A 17,518-nucleotide genomic window follows, 5' to 3' on the forward strand; every position below is an offset into this window, starting at 1 on the left:
GAGAGAGGGAGGGGTGGAGAAGCAGATGGGCGCTTCTCCTGTGTGCCCTGGCCGGGAATCGAGCCCGGGACTTCTGCACGCCAGGCTGACGCTCTACCACTGAGCCAACCGGCCAGGGCTGACATTGCATTTTTGTGTTCACCTGATTTTCAGAAGACAGAGAGAAACGATAAGAAAAAAGTCAGTCATCAGAAATTTATCTTCAAGCAACTTTCGAGGTCTATCTTTGGCTCAGTCCACCCTGAGCTCAAGTTCCACTATTTTCTACATATATCATTTGGAGGAGTGATTTTTGATGTTGGCCCAAGGATCAGTAACATTTTTCATCAAAAATTCTTTTAAAAATGTTTACCATTCTTCAGTTACTAAGGAAAAAATGTGAACATATACATCTAGGAACAATTTATTTATTGTTGAAGCAAAAAACAAACAAACAAAAAAAAAACAACACCTGCTTTTACTGTCATTTCTACAAAATTCAGTGAAATTGGAGTTCCCGTTTTGACATTTTGGCTGAGCCAAGTTATTAAACCCTATCATTTTATTTCATTATAGACACTGTCCCAAACCACTTAACTTTATTCATATATCTCAGTTTTGCCAATAGGTTTTTTTTGTTTTGTTTTGTTTTGTTTTTAGCTGTTCAATCAAAATTTCTGTGTTTTTCTAATAGGGTGAACCCTGTTAAAGAAAAAAAAATTCTGATACTTGTTAAAATGGTAAGGAAAACTTAATTCAGGACTATTGCAAAAATTGTGAAGGCTTCAGCATAGGGGAAAGCGATAGGGTTCAATAGCTGGGGATTTATGGCCGACAAGCACACTGAGGGGATCAGTGTATGGAAAATTACTGAGTGGAGACACCAAGGATCCAGGACTTAGGCTGAAGGTGGGCCAGAGTGCTCAGATATCGAGGGTGAGGAATTTGACCAGGTATGGAGGCTGCACAGGTACAAAAGGTGGGGGATTCTTTCTCATCTGGCTTAATCAGGATTCTTGCTAAGCAGGCTTGGTCAGGACAGGATGGGGCTAAGGTCGAGGCTTCATAAAGAAGAGAGGCTAGATGCAGGCGTCCCCAAACTATGCCCCGCGGGCCGCAATGCGGCCCCCTGAGGCCATTTATCCAGCCCCCACTGCACTTCTGGAAGGGGCACCTCTTTCATTGGTGGTCAGTGAGAGGACCACTGTATTTGGCAGCCCTCCAATGGTCTGAGGGACAGTGAACTGGCCCCCTGTGTAAAAAGTTTGGAGACCCCTGGAGGAACCTGACTCAAGTTCAGTCAAGGAGAGAGTCTTTGTCAATCCTCCCGTCAAACCTGCAGTCATTGGTCTCGCATACAGTGACACATTCTGTTTACAGATGGTTAATCTTGTTAATGAGCAACGCATCTTTTATTACACTTCAGATACAGACTTGATTGAGTGAAGAATTAAAACTTACTGTGTAAAACAATTCTCTGATTTCTCCTGTACTCTAGTAGCGTGTTCTTTTTTTCTCTTTATGGTAAGGACATTGTTCATGTCCCCAAGTAATGAAATAGATGACCTATCGTATCTTCCAATTTTCTGAGCTGCTCTGAGTGAGCAGTTCCTGTAGTAAGTCTTATCCCAAGAACAAGTTTCCCCTCCCACCCCATACTCCTGCAGCTGGTGCTGAAGACTTAAGCACCCACATGGGTCCAATTGCAGTGGTGGAGTTTGAACTTGCAACCTCCCTACACTAGGAGTTCACCTCATTAGTAAGCCAAGATAATTGAAGTGATGGATTGTCATTAATATTCAAGTTCTCCAATTCCCCTGCTCACTGTTTCTCTCAGTGGTTGAGTAAATGAGATGTTCTTCTAATGTTGGTGGCAGAAGTCACATGAAAGTCAGTGTCATGCATTATAGCGATGCCCTATGCTGAGGGGTTCTCCATTCCTCGCAGATGCTGCTGCTACTCATGGGGGTTGGTCTCAGTATGGCCATTCTGCACAGGTCATGCAAAGATAGGATATTCTCTCTGGCTACCAAGTGTCCCTGTTTCTGTTTGTCTAGTCAGTGGGATCAGCTACAATTTCAAGTTCAGTTTCTCTGAGTCTTTGCTTTCTTTACAGTTATAAGATATTGATCATATATAGAAAATGACATCCAATTTTTTGCATTAGCATCTTATATGCCAGCTGTATTCTTAGTAATTTGGGCAAGTTATTTAACCTCTTTGTGCTTCTGTCTTCGTGCTTATAAATGGGACACGAGTTTCTGCTGCTTAAGTAATGCTGCATAATAAGCAATCATAAAACCTCAGTGGGCTTTACCAAGAAGCAATTATTGCTGATACACCTGGAGTCAGTTGGTGCTTGCAAGGTCCACTCTGCTTGCTTTTGCTGGACTTCTCGAATATCTGGCGATTGGCTGAGCTAGACTGGCTTCAGCAGAGATGATTTAGGTGACTCACTCCTGCTCCAGGTGTTATACTTCCTTCAGCTTGGCTAGCCTGGGCATATTTTCATAGTGATGGCGGAGGTGCAGGTGAGCAAGCAGAAACCCATGAGGCCTCTAGAGTGCCAGGCTTAGTTAGAATTGGCATAATACCATGTCTGCATTCTGTTGACTAAAGCAAGCCGTGGTCCAGACCGATAGAGTAGGGAAATAGACTCTGCATGTTTAATGAAAGGAACTGCAAAACTACATGGCAAAGGGTAGGATAAAGGAAGAGGTATAGAGTTTAAGCCATCATTGCAGTGAACCACAGATGGGGATACAAAAGTACAGTGGTCTTTCCTTGTCTGTGGGGGATACGTTTCAAGGCCCCCAGTGGATGCCTGAAACCATGCATAGTACTAGTACCGAACCCTATATAGACCATGGTTTTTTCTATACAGGCACACCTGGGAGACATTGCGGATTTGGTACCAGACCACCGCAATAGAGCTAGTAGTGCAATAAATTGAGCCATAATATTTTTACTGGTGGAGGGTCTTTCCTTCAGTTTGTTAAAAAAAGAACCACATTTGCCCTGGCCAGTTGGCTCAGCGGTAGAGTGTTGGCCTGGCATGTGGAATTCCTGGGTTCAATTCCCGGCCAGGGCACATAGCAGAAGTGCCCATCTGCTTCTCTACCCCTTCTCCCTCTCCTTCCTCTCTGTCTCTCTCTTCCCCTCCCACAGGCATGACTCCATTGGAGCAAAGCTGGCCCGGGCGCTGAGGTTGGCTCCATGGCCTCTGCCTGAAGCACCAGAATGGCTCTGATTGTAGCAGAGCAACACCGCAGAGGGGCCGAGCATGAACCCCTGGTGGACATGTCAGGTGGATCCTGGTCAGGTGCATGCAAGAGTCTGTCTGTCTGCCTCCCCCTGCTTCTCACTGAAAAAAATAGAAAAAACAAAACAAAATAAAAAAACCCCCCCACATTTGTGAAACACAATAAAGCAAAGCACAATAAAACAAGTTATATCTGTACATATGTACCTTTGGTAAAGTTTAATATATAAATTAGTCACAGTAAGAGATTAACAACAATAATAAAAGAGTTTTAGCAATATGCTGTAAAAAAGTTATGTGAATGTTCTCTCTGTCAACTGATCTGATAACCAAGACGGCTACGGCTACTAAGTGAAAAATAGGTGGGAAGCATATACAGTGTGGATCCTCTGGACAAAGGGATGGTTCACATTCTGGGTGGGACAGTGCAATGTTGCATCTTGCTACTCAGAACAGCACATAAATAAACACTTATAAATTGTTTATATCTGGAATTTCCCATTTCATAGTTTGGACTGTGGTTGACCACAGGTAACTGAAACCACAGAAAGTGAAACTGCAGGTAAGGGGGGATTACTGTACCTAACTCATTGATTCCCGGTGAGGACTGAGGGAGATAACCTACAAAGCAGGGTTTGCATGATGCTTGGTGCATAGGAAGTACCAAGTGAACATTAGCTACTCTTACTGCTGTGTGTCATGCCTGAGATTAATCGTAAGGAGAAAATTCACATCGTCAACGTCCTGGCATGAGCTGTGTCAACTCTCCTGCATTAAGATCTCTTTTTAATTTCTCTTAGAAAAAATGAGAGTGAGGAAGGTGCCTTAGGCTGTTTGCTGTTCCTCCGTACAGGCCCCGTGTACTAGCTTTCAGTTGGGGTAAAGATCCTTTTAATGCTAGTGCCCTGGCCACATTCCAGAGCCGGCTGTATCTTTTAATGATAAATCAGGCTCATATGAGAGTTTCATGAAACTACTCAAGGGGCCAAATGTAATTTCTATAACAGATCCAGGTTTCACAACTCTCTGCGGACTAAATCTTGTTTCAGAAATGTCATCAGACCCCAATTCTGACAGCTCTTTTTAAGCAACCTTTGATGAAATGACATCCAGCACAACAAATAGTTTAGATATCTCATTGGGAATTCTGAAATAAGCATGGACACTGCTCTTGCCCTTGTCCTTGAGTGTGCTGCCACAATGACGACACACTTGGCCCACCTTTCTTGTTTGTTGTCTACCCTACATCTCTGGATAACATTGGACACTGTTGCCTCTGCCACATATTATCGGCTATAGTCTTGTCAAGCACATCTGATCAGATCTGTGGGCTGCGAACACACCCTGTGCTGGAAATTCATTCACTGGAAGAAAGCATTTATGCCCTCCAACTGGGCTGAAGTTTGCAAGTGGCCAGGCAGAATTATTTTGTTGGGGAAGTTTATCCACAGCCAAAGTCCAGATCATTTGGAGACAAGTTGACTTCTAAGTATTATTCTGGTCTCTGTTCCATTCTCTCTCAGAGATGGGAAGTGGGAAACAGAAAAAGATGAGTTATAAAATTAGAACACAGTCTATTTGTTGATATCCAGTAAATAAGATTTTCATCTGTATTACCTTCACCTCAGTCTTAGGCTTTTTGATAAAAGGACATACTAAACCTCTGCATCACCAAAGTTAACATGCTTTAGAGCAGTGGTAGTCAACCTGGTCCCTACCGCCCACTAGTGGGTGTTCTAGATTTCATGGTGGGCAGTAGCGGAGCAACCAAAGTATAAATAAAAAGATAAATTTAATTATAGTAAGTTGTTTTATAAAGATTTATTCTGCCAAACTTAGTGGCCAAACTTAGACATAAAGTACTTGGTAAGTAATTATTATTATATGCTTTAACTTGCTGTAACTCTGCTTTATAAATTTTATAAACTAAAGTTACTTCCCTACTTTATAAATCACCAATTACTGTGGAACTGGTGGGCGGTTAGAAAATCTTACTACTAACAGAGATACAAAATTGGGCGGTAGGTATAAAAAGGTTGACTACCCCTGCTTTAGAGCATGTCTGGGGCTCAGATAACTTGATATTCTTTTTATTTTCTTTTGCCAACATGATTAATACCTATTCAAGTTTTTTAATCTTGACAAACTGGTATGATTTGTTTTATTAGCTCACTTAGCTACCAGAAACCTCAGCATTTTCTGACTAGCCTTGGTTTTTCTGGCTTGAGTAGTTCTTCCACCTCAGTATGGGTCCCTTCTTTACCTCTGATTTGTACGCCATTATTGTATCTTTATCAGAAATCAGTTCAAACTATTTTAATAAATACAGTATAAATGAGTCATTGAATATTTAATATTTATTAGGACATTGATTTATTTAATGTCTGTATTTCTAGTAAATTGCCAGAAAGAAAACTTTTAGGGACTTCCTTCAAATTGTAGCTTATTTCTTTGGGCTAATTACATAAATGAATAATGATTTTCATTTTTCATATTCACTTATCAAGTGGTTATAACTTAAGGAACATTTCCCTGATCTATACCAATGGGGATCCCAGAGAATTTTTAATCTTATGTTTTATTAAGATATTACTTATAATTTATAAATTCTTAAAGAGGAAAATTATTTAATATTATGTCTTTTATTTAAGAATTTCATTAAAGTTGCATTTTTTTTCAGATTAATACACATAATCAACCTTGAAGATTTTTCTTTTTTGTCTTTTTAAACAATCTATCAGCCTATACTTATTTCTACCAGATATATTAATATATGCTTAAACCATTCTTAGCCATTTGTCGTAGACCATATCGAAATTATTGATCTCAGAATGGACTGGGTTGACTACTTACTGAGTCATTTGATTTCTCCTAAAATTTATTTTTGGGCTGTTACACGTGTAAACAATATTTGATTCATGTGTAAACAATATTTGATTCAGTTTCATTTTTTTGCTAGATACCCACTGGAGGATTTGAAAAGTATGAATCAGCTTGTATTTACTGAGCATGTGCTATATGAATTATGTGAAAGATATAATATCATGTGAAAAATATGTGAGACATGAAATTGTAAAACAACTTTAAGTTTATACAACATTGTAGTGTAGAAACAAATAATTTTCCTTCTACCTTTTTAGGTTCTTGGCTAAGACCCTTCTGTATTAAAAAGATAGATTAACAGAAGAAAAACAAACAAATGTAATGACATATATACCTCCTGTACTCATAGAAGAGACCCAGGGCTAAATAACTGCTGGAATGGCCTAAGCCACCACTTGCAATACCGTCTCTAGCTAAAGACAAAAGATATTGAAGGGAGAAAGGGCAGTGACTGGGGAAAAGCACAATAAATGAGGACATGGTTGTTGTGCAGATTTCAATCTTTACCTCCTCTACTGATAAGATCTTGTTTCTAGAGATTGAGTCATCCTCCTCTTCCTGGTACAGAGAGGGAGACACCCTGACAAATGGAGATTTCCCCTGTAAACGTGCATATCTTTTACAAAAGGGTAACTTCTCAGTTTTTAGAGTGTTTCTTAAGTTTGTTGTTTCTTAACAACAATCAGCTTAAGGTAATCCTTATGCCAAAGAGGTATATTTTGGGGTGGCAAATTCTGATCCCCTTCAACACTTTTTAGTTTGCTTATATATCCATGATCTCATTTGATCTGTTGTTTTTTCTTCTTTTCCAAGTGAGAGGATGGGAGATAGAGAGACAGACTCCCGTATGTGCCACAACCAGGATCCCTCCAGCAACCCTCATCGGGGGCCGATGCTCTGCCCATCTGGGGCCATGCTCACAACCGAGCCATTTTTAGTGCCTAAGGTGGAGGCTCCACAGAGCCATCCTTAGTACCCAGGGCTGATGTACTCGAACCAATCAAGCCTTGGCTGTAGGAGGAAAGAGAGAAAGAGAGAGAGAGAGAGAGAGAGAGAGAGAGAGAGAGAGAGAAGGGGAAGGGGAAGGGGAGGGGTGGAGAAAGCAGATAGTCGCTTCTCCTGTGTGCCCTGACCGGGAATTGAACCTGGGACATCCACATGCTGGGCCTACACTCTATCACTGAGCCAACCAGCCAGGGCCTCATTTATTCTAAATCAGGATTCCTGTTCTCAGAGCTTACAGATCTTGTTGGGCAAACCAAATAAATATAAATGGCGATTAAACACACACCTATATTCTAATTTTAAGCATAACAGGTATTGAAGAAGAGAATGAAAGTGTGGGCTTAAGTGTTAGGGATTCATTTCTGTATGAGGTAGGATCTGATTTGGTAGGATGTCTTTACTGCCAGACACAAAGTTTTACATTGTACTATAGTTTATGAAGTGTGCAGTAGTATTATGTCTTAAGAAGTGTTAACATATCTTAATTTAAAAATATTTTATTGCTAAAAAGCTAATCATTATTTCAGCCTTCAGTAAGTAGCAATCTTTTTGCTGGCAGTGGGTCTGCGCAATGTTGATGAAAGCACAATAACTGTGAAGTACAATAAAGCGAAGTGCAATAAAACGAGATGTGCCCATGTTGGCATATATCCCTGCAAGTACATTAACCATACCATCATGACCCTTTGTAAACATACAATGTTCCTACGTTCATGTGATGGGAGAAGGGTACGTAGAGGTCAAAAGTGGAACAGCAGATGAGACAATTTGTATTTTGCTAACATAGGAGAATCTTATAAAACAACAACACCAAAAACAACCTTTGATGGAAGCTAACAGGTGCATGTGTATGCATGTGTGAGTCACCAGTGCCTGGTGTCTGATACAGAACACCACAGGCAAAATCCTGAGGTGCAAAGCACAAGAAGGGGAACCTACTTTTAAATAATACTGGTTGAATAAAGAACTAGCAACTGCCCATACACCAGTCAGATGAACTCTATTTTCACAGTGTAGAGCCATAAAATCTGAAATACATAGAACATAGATGCCAACAAATTGCTGCTTTGCCTGAAGGTCCCTTATCCTGAATGTGGCCGATTTGATCACAATGACAGTTGAGTTAATTTTTATATGTTGTATTTTGACTTTTGATTCTAAATATTTTCTTGGATAACTTCACGCTATGACTTCCACTTTAAGTAATTTCTGTTAAAGTTATATATTGCCTGGTTGGAGCATTAGGTCAAGGTTTGATGAAGCAATACTATTTCTCTCTTTTTATTTATCTTAAAAATTTAGCAGGCTTTTGCTGCCTTGGGAACCATGACTGAAGGCGATGTTATTATGTGGTGCTGTAGAGTTGTCTAAAGATAAAAATCAGAAATGTTCAGCGATTTATCATCATAGTTCCAGCAAGCTAAAGTCCTCATTTCTCTTCTTTGCATTGACATGCCAATTAATGACATTAACCATCTTCAAAGATTTCCCTTGTCCTTGAAATCTGCTGGGGTCATTCAGCACCATTTCATAGAAATGTTATATAGTAATTCTCTAAAGTCTGCAAAAAAGAAACAATTGGGAGCCTGCTATGGGGCCTGGGGCGAGGATTGGTGGTGCCTGAGGGGGCTAGAGCGGATTCCAGTGGAGGTCACGGGAGAGCAGAGAGGGAGGTGATTGCAACCTGGGTTTGCCACTGGGAGAGGGTCCCAGTGATATTGAGCTACCAAAGAATGCATTAGGAAAGACACGGGGCGGGAGGGTGGGGGGAGGGGCGAGAAGGAAAGGAAGATGAAGAAGGAAAGGAAGATGAAGAAGGAAGATGCATGTGAGTCAACTAATTGCCATTCTCCATCCTGGCCGTAGGCTGAGATCTTTTTGGCTCTTTATATTTCCACTTGACATGCTGGTCAGCAATGTACAGAGAGCTTTGAAAACCTATGCAAAATGCTTAAAATGTTTAGTAATTTGATAGTCATGCATATTTTCATTATTTTCCTCCTCACTGAATCCTTTCCACCAGTATCTTTTTTCCCCCCATTAAAAAAAGACATTTTTTAAGAGCGTTTTATATTTACAACAAAATTGAGAGGGATGTACAGACATTTCTCGTATACCCTCTGACCCTACACATGTAGGGTCTCCACCATTATCAACATCACTTTACAGCGCAGTACATTTGTTTGCCAAGATGACTCTATATCGGTATATCATAATCACCCAAAGTCCATAGTAGTTTACCTTAGGGTTCACTCTTGGTGTTGTACATTATATGAGTTTAGACAAAAGTATAGTGATATATAGCTATTATTATAATATCACGTGGAATTTTTTTTTTTTTTACAGAGACAGAGAGTCAGAGAGAGGGATAGATATGGACAGACAGGAACGGAGAGAGATGAGAAGCATCAATCATTAGTTTTTCATTGCGACACCTTAGTTCATTGATTGCTTTCTCATATGTGCCTTGACCGTGGGGCTACAGCAGACCAAGTAACCCCTTGCTCGAGCCAGTGACCTTGGGCCCAAGCTGGTGAGCCTTGCTCAAACCAGATGAGCCTGCGCTCAAGCTGACCTCAGGGTCTCGAACCTGGGTCCTCTGCGTCCCAGTCTGATGCTCTATCCACTGCGCCACCGCCTGGTCAGGCCGTAATATTTTTTATTGCCTTAAAACTCCTCTGTGCTCTGCCTGTTCATTTTCTCACCACTCCCAACCATGGGAACCACTGATTTTTTAAACTGTCTCCATAGTTTTGCCTTTTCCAGAATGTCGTATAGTTGGAATAATACAGTATGTAGCCTCTTAGGATTGATTTCTTTCACTTGGTGATATGTGCTTTTGGGTCCTTTATGTTTTCTTATGATGCAATAGCTCATTTAGTTTCAGTGCTACATAATAATCCATTGTGTGGCTGAACTGCAGTTTATTTATTCATTCAGTACAGACTGAAGGACACCACAGTTGTTTTCAAGTTTTCACAGTTATGAATAAATAAAGTTGCTACTAACATCCATGTGCAGGATTTTTTTCCTTTGTGGATGTAAGTTTTCAACTGCTTTGGGTAAATATCAAGGGGATGTGATTGCTGGATATGGTATGAGTCTGTTTAATCTTGTAAGAAATTGTCAAACTGTCTTCCAATGTGAATGTGCCAATTGTACACTCATGGCTGAGAATTCCTGTTGCTTTACCTCCTCACCAGCATTTGATGTTGTCAATGTTGTGGATTTGAGCCATTCTAATAGTTGTGCAGTGATATCTCATTATTGTTTTAGTTTGCATTTTCCTGGTGACATATGATGTGGGACATCTTTTCATAGGTTTATTTCCCATCTCTATAGCTTCTTTGGTGAGGTGTTTGGCTCATTTTGAAATTAGGTTGTTTGTTTTCTTACTGTTGTGTTTCCATTGATATTTAAACAGCATACTCTCTCACGTGGTCAACAATCACAACAGCAGCAGCAGTAGCAGCAGCAATGAACATATGCATACAACCCAGACCCCTAACCCTCAGACCCCTCTCTGAACCCTAGATCCACTTCTACTCTGTCTTTTGCTTTCTCTCTAGACTTTGTATCTCCACTCCCCATGTTCATCCCACTGATGTCTGGTGTCCGCCCCAGCCCTTTCTCTTCCAACATTCCCAGTCTTAGAAAAATGGCAGCACGATCCACCTAGTTGCCCCCACCTGAAGCCTGAGTTAATTTGACTCTCCCCACTTTCCTCACTGCCCACATACAAAGTAATCACCATTGATTCGGTCACTGACTCCCTCTGAAATCCATCCATCCATCCACTGCTTTCCATTCTGATTGCCCCTCCCTAGTTTGGGAAGCTATTATGTCTCTCTTTGTATGAATGTGATGGGCTGGATAGCGTGTGTTACGACACGAAGAAGTCATAAAGACTTAGGGGTGCTGGCGACCACATGGGCAAGAGCTAGTCCCTGGGGATTTCCTTGTCGTTTTAACACTCTCCTTGCGCAGGTTTTCTGTATGAAATGTTTCCTTCTGCATCTCTCTGTTGGTTCCCTTCTACTATACTTCCCTGGCACTTTCCTCTGATGCATCAGGGACACCTCTGTTGCTCCAAGGAGTTCTGAGCTCATGACCGTCATTCAGCACTGTGGTGCAGTCCTGGCTCTGACCTTCCCTAGCTGTAAGAGCTGGAACGGATTATGGACTCTCTGACTTTTATTTCCTTATCTGTAAAATAAGTCGCTTCCCCTAGAACAGTGGATCTCTCTCTACCCAGTCTGCACAATTACCTCGGAACTTTGAAAACTCCTGACACCCAGGCTACACCCAGACCAATGCCATCAGCCTCCTTATGCTCAGGCCTCTGGATTGTTTAAAGCTACCCCTAAAGATCCAGTGTGCAGATAAGATTGAGAACCAGCGACTTAATAATTTTAAAGGGCCTTTGCTCTTCCGTCATTTCATGTTTTTATCGTGCCCTAATCCCAAGTTGAAATTTCTTTTAATATTTTTACTAAGTTCAGAAGAAATAGCTGCGAAGTTCCCCCCACCCCTTTCCATCTGCTATTTGTTCTTATTTACATACTATGGAACCCAGCCCGCAGATTTACGGCCCTGGTTCCCTTACAACTGTTATTGAACTGAAAACAGAGCTGAAAACTTGTTAAACAGAAAAAAAATTATTTCGAGCTTTGTGCTGAGAATTCATTATAGAACCAAGGGGACCATCTGAACTTTTTTTTCCCTTTAAAATTAAGTCTAAAAATGGATGCCAACCCCATAATATCAAATGAAAGATTTAATCCTGGTGCTAAATCCAGTGTTTATTCTTCCTTGAGTCTCCCATTAAGACAACTGGAGCCTCTCTGCAGGAGAATGGCCTTTTGGAGAGGTTTGCATCCTAAACAGGCAGGGCCTCACCAGACTGGTCCGTGGAGGGCTCTGAGGTGAAGTGTCAGCATCCCCCTTCCCCCAGTCCTCTCTGCTGATGCACAGACAAGCTCTGGGAGGGAAGCCAGAGCCAGCACATCAGGAACATGGGTGTGGTCTCACTGCTGAAACACTTTGGGACAGGTCTTTCAGAAGATAGTTTTCTGTAGCGGCCCCTTACACTCACTCACAGTGTGAGATTTGAAGTAACGTAGTCCTTTTCTGAGCTGCAGGGGAGTAGAGAAGAGAGTGGGAAAACCACAGAGGACAGCCATGTATTTGGTGTAACCACTGGCGCTGACTTTGGAAAGAACTGAGTAGTGATAGGAGTGGGATTTCTGTTGGAGGTGTCTGTCTACTTTGGGGTGCTAGTTCTCCCTGCCTGTTTCTTTGTTCACAGTATCTGTATCGACTATTCCCTCTCTGTATTCGGCAAAACCACATGCCTTTGCTTATCTCTCAAACCCTTATTAAAATATACTGCTCACAAAAATAAGGGGATATTTCAAAATGAATATGAACATGCAGATACTCCAGTCCTCTGAGCCTTTTGTATAGTGCATTTTCACCAATGAAATGAAAGTTGGTTTTGCTTCTCATTTGCATAACCGAACTTTTTTTGATGTCGTTTGCTTTTCTGATGTTCTTGTTTAATAGAAAAAAAAATCAAATGCTTTTATCACTTCATATTCATTTTGAAATATTCCCTAATTTTTGTGAGCAGTGTATTAAAATTAATTGTTACCTTGATAAGGATGGGCTAATAATTGTTGTCATAGAAAGAAATGGTTAATTATCTTCTAGCGGTGAGAGGAAAAAGGCTTTTTTCTAGGAAAAGGACTGTTGCCAGAGCAGGGAGTCAAGCTGAAAGGAGTCTCTTTCTCACCATGCTTGGCGTTGAACTATTTATCATGGCCTAGAAAACCTTGCCTGAAGATTCTTGATTTTTGACTTGCCTCTTTGGATATATATGTATTTTGTAGATGGAAGAATTGATCGAGGGTGTTCGCTGGGCCTTTATTGACATGCTGGAGAAAGAAAATGAGTGGATGGATGCAGGGACCAAAAGGAAAGCCAAAGAAAAGGTAAGGATTCCTTTTATGGAAACAGAACAGAACAAAACAAACTACAAAACCCCTGATTTTTGGTTTGATGGCTTTTCATGCTCAACACGGTGTAGTTGATTTTTATATTGACTGAGCTGTTGACTGAATGACTCCAAAGTTAGGTGTCTGTTTCAGGATAAATATATAAATTTCATCACCCGCAGGTAAGAGAAAATAAGATCTGACTTTTTATTTTTTGAGCTGCCTTTTTAAACACCTTGTAATTCTGCCTTTCCTCCTCCTAATTGCTGTCCGCAAGAAGTACATGGCTTGCTGCCCAGCGAATTTTTGCCATAAACCATCATTGGCTATGGCAGAATGCAGAGCAGTGGGTAGCCTTGGGGAGCAGCTGGCAGAAGAGCCCTCAAGGCACGAAGGAGAAAAACCCATATTGGCCATGTATCCTTCTGTTCTGGGCGTAATGTGTGCAAATGTCCTTAAGCAAATCCTTTCCTGTAACCTAGCAGATTTCCTTTCTACCACATCGCTTTGCACAAATGATCCAACTAGCATGCATGTAAACCGCAGGCCACTGGTAGACCATTGTGTAGAAATAGAAAATTTTTCCTAATCAAAGTGAACACTTGCTGGGCCTTGTAAAATTTCCTGGTACCGTGCAGCAAGATAATGGAATAAGTGAGAAAAGCATTAGTAGCCAGGCTGTGGAAAATAAAGAATGAGACCCATCTTGAATTCTAGGTGTTCTGATGGAGCTGGAGCTCAAGTGGGTGCGGAACATCTGCTCCAGTCTTAGCAGGTGCTGCTGTGCAGCTGGGAGCCCCTGAAATGAGGAGGACCTCTTCTTTAGAGCTATCTATTTGAAACTTTCCTGATGATAGCAATCACCTGGGGTATCCGGGCCCTCTAAGCTTTCTGGGCCCCTCCCCAGCAAGGTCTGATTTAGGGATCGAGGGTACAGTCTGAACGTTTGTGACAACCAGTCTCCCTGGTTATCTTATCACTCAGCCAGCCCAGGGAGGACTGCTTAGAGCCATATTAAGTCAGGCTGAGCACAGATTTTTTTTGCTTTATGGTCAAGAAACGGAGAACTTGTAGGGCCATGAAGCTCCTCTGGATGGCACAGTAATGGTGGATACATATCATGATACATTTGTCCAAACTCAAAATGTACAGCATTCTGTGACTCCTAATGTAACCTCTGGACTCTGGGTGGTGATGATGTGTCAGTGTGGGTTCACTGATTGTAACAAATGTACCACTCTGGTGCAGCTGTTGTTAATGGGGGAGGCTGTGCAGGTGTGGGGGCAGAGGGTATATGGGAAATCTCTGAACTATTCTATTTAATTTTTCTGTGAACCTAAGTGTGCTACATAAAAAAATAAAGTCCATTAAAAAATAAGGGCAACAGGCCCTGGCCGGTTGGCTCAGCGGTAGAGCGTCGGCCTGGCGTGCAGAAGTCCCGGGTTCGATTCCCGGCCAGGGCACATAGGAGAAGCGCCCATTTGCTTCTCCACCCCCCCCTCCTTCCTCTCTGTCTCTCTCTTCCCCTCCCGCAGCCAAGGCTCCATTGGAGCAAAGATGGCCCGGGCGCTGGGGATGGCTCCTTGGCCTCTGCCCCAGGCACTAGAGTGCCTCTGGTCACGGCAGAGCGACGCCCCCTGGTGGACAGAGCATCGCCCCCTGGTGGGCAGAGTGTCGCCCCCTGGTGGGCGTGCCGGGTGGATCCCGGTCGGGCGCATGCAGGAGTCTGTCTGACTGTCTCTCCCCGTTTCCAGCTTCAGAAAAATACAAAAAAAAAAAATAAATAAAATAAGGGCAACATTCTGGGAATGCTTAGCCTTGTTGAAATGAGAACACACAAAGGTTTAGCAAGGATGTTTTCTAGAGCTTTATAGTCTCGCGATGGATAAACATTACCATAGATATTTTTGCCATTAGACAGGAAAAGGCTGTTCAGTGTTTACAGTGAAGAAAGAATTGGATGGCGGGGGGTTGCGGGTATTCAAGGGAGACAAAGGGCAAGTTGGATTTGTCTTAAGTCATGTAAGGTGCAGGCTGACGAAGGCAGGAACAACACAGGCTGTGATGAGAAACTTTCCAGATGGCAGAAGAAACTTTCAGCACCAACATACTGTTTTTTATTTATTTATTTATTTATTTTTGAAGTCTTTATTTATTTGTCGGGCTAGCTTGTGATGTTGCAACAGGATGTGTCTTCCACGGAGTAGCTGACAGCTCAGTGCATTGGGGGCTCTTGATCCTAGCGTGACCTTTTGTGCACTGAGCGTCATCGGTGTGGAGGATGGGGTGGAGGGGTTGGGGGAGTGTGCGTGTTAGGAATGGATGGACTCCCATGGGGCTGTTCTGGGACTGCAGTCAGTTACTTGTGCAGCAGGGCTGGTGATTGCTTCGAGGAGTTCTGAGTTGCATAAGGGAGTTGGGGGCCTTACCGTTAGGCCTTCTAGGCAAATGACCAATGGGCTATTAAAGGAGGATTATTCTCAGTTTTAAACATTTAATTTTATTTTTTATTTTTTATAGTGACAGAGAGTCATAGAGAGGGATAGATAGGGACAGACAGACAGGAACGGAGAGATGAGAAGCATCAATCATTAGTTTTTCGTTGTGACACCTTAGTTGTTCATTGATTGCTTTCTCATATGTGCCTTGACCGCAGGCCTTCAGCAGACCGAGTAACCCCTTGCTTGAGCCAGCGACCTTGGGTCCAAGCTGGTGAGCTTTTCTGCTCAAGCCAGATGAGCCCGCACTCAAGCTGGAGACCTCGGAGTCTCGAACCTGGGTCCTCCGCATCCCAATCCGATGCTCTATCCACTGCGCCACCGCCTGGTCAGGCTATTCTCAGTTTTAATATTAGACATATTCCTGTTTGCCCCCCCTAGTTGCTCTCTATCTTCACATTGTATTTCACTGAGAGCCCTCAGTTTTTCTTCTGAAAATACAGCAAGTCCCCACTTAGTCATCTATAGGCTCTACAACTTTAAGCAAAATGATGTGTAATGAAACCAGTTTTACCACAGGCTAGTTGATATAAACGAGTTAATTTCCTACGGCATCTCATCAATGTTATAACGAAGTGACGTTTGTGAAGTGAAATAAAGTGAGAACCTGTTATCTTTTTTGAACACTCCAGGCTGTCTTTGAGGTGAGTTTAACCTGCCCAGAGTGGAGATATCAAAGGCAATTGTCCTACTGGATCTCATCCAGTTCCCTGAGTCTATTTTGTATTTCATGGTTCACAGCAGTTCCTTTAATGCAAAACAAGAAAGAGGGAATGTTGTCTAGGAATTTCCAGCAGTTCTCTAAGGCAGGTCAGGCATTGGACCCCAGGAGATGCAGATTTTTTCCCCCCAAATTAAATTAACATGGAGTTCTAGAAATGACCTCTGGGTGGAGCTCGTAGTACTTACAAAGACAGCATGTAGAAAGCTGAAGGCTTTATGCAGCTTTCTGCTCTAGGGTTGTTTTTGAAAAATTAATTTTTTCTTGCCCTTTTTTTTTTCTGCTGTCCTCGATTTGATTGCCTTTTAATAGTCAACAAGAAAGGAGAGGCTCTGCCTAATAATTCCTTGACTCTTAGAAGGAACTCTGAGGATCTTAGGGCTTTGTCATTTTTGATACTGAGTAGCCCCTGCATTAAGACAGGATTTGCCTACATTTAAAGTAGAGGTGAATAATTCTTCTCTTTCTGGTATGACTTGGCACTGTTCTTTGGGCATGTGTTGCATGCGGTATATCAACCAGGCGGAAGATTTCTCATCAATAATAGTGCCCACACCAGCTAATGCTGAGTCACTTGGCAACCCATTGGGAAAGCTCGAAAAAAAATGTTGCGATTTGCAAGGGGGAGAAGCTTTTCTTTCCCTTACCATTCAGCTCTGGACTGCAGCTAATTATAGTGCCTCCTAAGGGGTATTGACCTCATCATTCCCTAGTGACTGGTCTCCTGAACTGGGAGGATCCAGGTACCTTCAGTGGTGTGAAGCATAACCCCTTGGCTTTTGTGGTAGTGGCCTATGTCTTAAAATGGAAGCATGAGGATGTGGCTTTGTCCTGCTCTTTGCTAGGGGTGATCATTGTAAAAGATTAATGAGGATGCCTCTGTTCCCATGAAGGATAAATTTGTTATCTCTGTCTCCCTGCCCTTCCCTCTCATCTCTTAAGGGGTCACCAGTGGTTTTGTGCTGTGAAACCGACAATGTAGGTTTCAACTGGAAAATTAGTATGATGAAATAAGCATCAATTTTTATTTAGGATTCTGTGTTCCCTGTCAGCATGTGCTGTTATTGTAAACAAGCAGCAAAGGACAGGAAGCCTGTTATATTTTTGGTTATCATAATGTTGAATGAGTGTAGGGTGATAACAGATGATTTTAGGGGGTATCTTCTGAAAGATT

The 17,518-nt window shown here is 42.1% G+C and overlaps 1 protein-coding gene across 1 annotated transcript in view; it reads left to right on the top strand.

Moving 5' to 3' along the window:
- The window catches only part of PHEX (phosphate regulating endopeptidase X-linked), a 214,145-nt gene that overhangs the window by 83,283 nt on the left and 113,344 nt on the right, over nt 1–17,518 (top strand). The window contains exon 12 of the mRNA XM_066357073.1: nt 13,021–13,122. Within this exon, the coding sequence (XP_066213170.1) occupies nt 13,021–13,122 (102 nt within the window). The remainder of the gene's footprint in view (nt 1–13,020; nt 13,123–17,518) is intronic.

The sequence above is a fragment of the Saccopteryx leptura genome, chromosome X (assembly GCF_036850995.1).
Source record: "Saccopteryx leptura isolate mSacLep1 chromosome X, mSacLep1_pri_phased_curated, whole genome shotgun sequence".
Lineage (NCBI taxonomy): Eukaryota > Metazoa > Chordata > Mammalia > Chiroptera > Emballonuridae > Saccopteryx > Saccopteryx leptura.